The following is a 3,983-nucleotide window of genomic DNA, read 5'->3' as shown; positions in this document are numbered from 1 at the left end:
CATGAACAGGTTATTGCTTACCATATCCTTGCAATTAAAGCACCTTTGAACAAAAGATCGGAAAGGGAAAGGCGATATCATATACCATTGGTACAACTTCAAGTGGAGAGGATCTTTTAGGTCTTTTCCTGCCTCCTTGTTAGTGAATCAGACCGGCATTTCTATCTTAACGCCTGCTAGTAGTCGTAAGGATGCATGTTACGGTTGCTGACACTATACTACGAAGGAGTGTTGGGTTCTGGTTTCACTGGTTGTCCGTCCTGCGAATGTTGTGTGTCATAGATTGCCATGGCGAGCGAGATGGGCATCATGCAGAGTGCCTTGGACTGGAGAAATTGCATTGCTGCCCCAATGTCTTCTTCCATCAGCTTTGCGACCTGTCTTTCTGTGCCATCCGTTGACCACTTTTCCCAAATCTGCTGTTTGCTCCCACTATCACTTGCTTCCCCCTAACAAAATCAAAGGAAGATTCAATTCAACAACCAATAGATACGAAAATATCGAGATGGAAAAGGACATTCAAATTAATTTTTCAAGTCACAACACAGTCATTCGAGAAACTTGTTATATTATAGCAACCTGAGGATATGCAAGGTGTCAGAAATTGGGCTTTGAAGCGGGGTTAGGGCATATGCCTACGATGAAGCATACAAAAAAAAAAACTAGATGCCACATAGATAGTGATGGTAAATCAAGAAAGTATGGCTGGCATACTTCATCAAGCTGCTGTATAGTGGAGATGAAATAATTTGTTTGTTTGAACTGTCGGCCTACAGTGGTCGTCACTGAAAGCAAGGAGTAGAAACAATTTGTATTGACATAAAAAAACATATCATAAAATGAGTAAAAACTAATGATTCAAACAAGATGATGAATGGACCGCGCCTTTCAACACCATTGCCTAGAAAGCACAAGAGAGAAACTTGAACAAGAGAAACATGTATGTAAATGACAAACTACTAAAGGCATTTACAAATTGTAAATGAAATTACTCTTGCAAGAAAAAAAACAACCAAAATGTATGTTGTGTCCTGATAACAGGATACATAGCATATTTGATGCAAACCTGTTATTAGTTGCAATTCTAAAAAAGTAACAATTATCAAGTGTCGTTATGAAAACCAGGATCATAAACGTTTCGAGTTTGAACACCAAGCTGATGTACAAGGCTATGTATTCCCAATCAGCATTCAACAAAATGAAAAAAAATGGCAATGGTTAAGGGTTTAAAACTTTGAAGAGTTATAGTTAAGATTTACAAAACCACACAAAAGAGCAATTGGTTTACAGTTTTATCACAGTTATAGCGATACGATGATGCCTTGATTTTGATATGGCAGAACAAATAATCAAGAGCACAAGCAAATTATGCTGATAATCTCATGGCAGTAAAAGTGAAGTTACCAGAGGGCAATAGTCAGTAGTCACAAATCACAGGCTTACCTTAACTGAAAGTGGGATATCAGCAACCAGCTGGGCCACAGCACCAGCACCGCCCAGCCTGCTCATGCTTAGAACCTAACGTTACAGAATCAAGGTCCCATCAGTGATCAAACAAGTAACTCAACTGGTGGTTAATATTCGAAGATGTTAGCATATTGAGCCGAACCTTGACTTGAAGCCTCAGAAACTTCACATAATCAAGGATCTCATCTAGCATAGCTGCCCTATCTGTCTGCATAGTTAAAAAATGAAACATAATATCAGAAGTTTCTCTGTGTCATCTTTTAACCTTACATGGTGAATGACACTCTGGATCTGGGAATTCAGAATCATGTGTTGTCCCAAATATTTACATAATCCTAAGGATACATGCTTGCTTATCTCACAAGTAAAGGCATACTACACTCATGTAGCACAATTCCCAGTGAGATGACAATAAGTTCTTCAAAAGCACAAGACTTGATTGTTAACACGACAATGAGGAACAAGCACAACAATAATATAATATCGTCCGAACATCATAGCCTAAATCACTTGCTGAGATTCCGTCAGTGGCAGGCATGTGAACTATAGGACTATAGGGTCTTTGCCTATATAATAACATCTACAAGTATGATAACATTAATACCTTGTTTGTATTGGGCACCAATTCCTGTAGGGCCCTCATCCTTTCTGCTATTCTCTCTCTTCTTAGCTGCAGTAGATCAAATATCATTATCTAAAAAAATATGGTTCAAAACACTGCTGAATAAGAAGATAGAGGACTGTAAAACGAGAGGAAATGAAAAGTGAAAAACACAGATCTTAAACTAGGTGGGACATCCATAAGTGTAAGCACAAGAAGCATGTTACTGAAGTTCAAAGCAAGAAGCTACCTTAAAGGAAAAGCATATGCTACATGACTGCATCATATATATAAAAAAATGAATCATCCTACAATACAACGACATGGCAGCTGAGACTTAAGGAAAGATACGGCATGCCCCCGGCCCCGGCGCCGCTAAACTCCAGCACATAATCTAGCTTAACACAATCAGCCCTCTTTGAATCAGTGGTTACTGATTGCTTACAACCAAAGAAAACGCAGAGCATTGAAAACCAGAGATGGGACAATTTGAAGCTGATCGATCAATCACAGAGTGCAAAACGAGACATGTGACAAATGATTGCTTGAGCATGTTGAAAAAAGTAAAAAACACTGCCTACGAGTACTGTATCAGTCAGCAACCCATTTCTAAACCACGAGAAACACTGAACCGAAATCTATAATAACACCCTAAAAATATCAGGTTATGACCTGTACAGATCATGTATTAGAACAACATTAACTGTGAAATGGCACAGTTACTCGATTTTTAACTGCAGAGATCGTTTCGTTACCCTCTCCGCGATGCTGTGGGGATCCGTCGCCTGCCCACGCCGTGCCCGCACCTTTGGCCTCGGCGCCGGCGGTTGTGGCCCGACACCCGCCCCGCCTTGCTTCGGCTGCTGCGCGTGGAACACCTAAAACCCAGCCAGAACACACCAAAAAAATGGCACAGTCAGAGGGAAAAGCGCTGCAAACTAGCCACAAACACGCATGATTTTACACCCCTGCTGCAGCGTGCATAGTACCTGGGTAGGCGGGTTGGGGCGGAGGTGGGGCGGCTGCACACCGCCGCCGAACACCGGCGGGAAGAGCCCGGGGAGCTGCACAGCCTCCCGATCCTGCAGAGGCGAGCGAAGAGCTCAGCACACACGCCCGTTTGGTACTGGTAGGTGCAAGCGCAAAGGCGAAAAGCCAGAAAAGGGGAAAGCGGGCACGATGGAGGCGTGCTCACCGCCTTGCCACCGTCAGCGTGCTTCCCGCTTCCGGAAGCCTCGGCGGCCGCGGCGTCAAGGCTGAGCGCAAGGGAGAAGGGCTGGTCCCCCGGTGCGCGCCCGCCGCCCGCAGCCGCGCCGGGGTAAGAGCCGCCGGCCGCCATGGAGAAGAACTGGTCCAAGAAATCGTCCTCCGGGCCCTGTGGCGGCGGTTGCCCGGCCATGTCCTGGCACCGAGGGGCCCACTGTGCCCGCCGGCAACGGTAACTGGTTGCTCGGTCTCGCTCTGCAGCTGCCGCCGACGGCCCGGGACGGAGGCCGTTTGCTCGTCGGCGAGTGAAGTGGGGATCGAGGACTGGTGGTGGTGGGTGGGTCGCTTCGCCTTTTATTCACTCTCCCGGTCGCCTCGTGTGGGCTGAGACGTCAGGCGTGGGCTAGTGTGCACGGGAAAGGATGGTAGTATAAGGTCCCGTTTGGCGGGTTTATCGGTTTGGTTTATCGGTTGGAGTCATTTTCTATTAAACGGGGTAAATTAAAATAGTTTCACTTGTAAAGCTCCTAAAAATATGCTCTCACAGTGATTTAGGGTGGGATGGAGCCAAAAAAAAGTGGCTTCTCCCGGCTCCTCCTCCAGGCCCCTAAAAACATACTCTCACAGGGAAGCCATTTTGCCAAACGGTTTACCAAAACCGCTTCAGCTCCACCGGTGAAACTGTTCGTGGAGCTGAAGACAAAAAAAT

At 45.3% G+C, this 3,983-nt stretch overlaps 1 protein-coding gene across 1 annotated transcript; it reads right to left on the bottom strand.

Annotated features, from left to right (window-relative positions):
- Positions 1-6: 6 nt before the first annotated feature.
- Positions 7-3,648, bottom strand: LOC136478532 (transcription factor UNE12-like). The gene is made up of 7 exons (XM_066476999.1): positions 3,264-3,648; positions 3,058-3,150; positions 2,824-2,946; positions 2,072-2,137; positions 1,610-1,675; positions 1,444-1,518; positions 7-449 (listed from the first exon to the last, which is right to left on the bottom strand). The coding sequence occupies exons 1-7, from the start codon at positions 3,465-3,467 to the stop codon at positions 219-221; spliced, it is 858 nt and encodes a 285-aa protein (XP_066333096.1). The 5' UTR covers positions 3,468-3,648; the 3' UTR covers positions 7-218.
- Positions 3,649-3,983: the final 335 nt, after the last annotated feature.

Source organism: Miscanthus floridulus, chromosome 1, assembly GCF_019320115.1.
Source record: "Miscanthus floridulus cultivar M001 chromosome 1, ASM1932011v1, whole genome shotgun sequence".
Classification (NCBI taxonomy): domain Eukaryota; kingdom Viridiplantae; phylum Streptophyta; class Magnoliopsida; order Poales; family Poaceae; genus Miscanthus; species Miscanthus floridulus.
The sequence above is the reverse complement of the archived record's forward strand: the minus strand, read 5'-3'. Positions and strand labels throughout refer to the sequence as shown.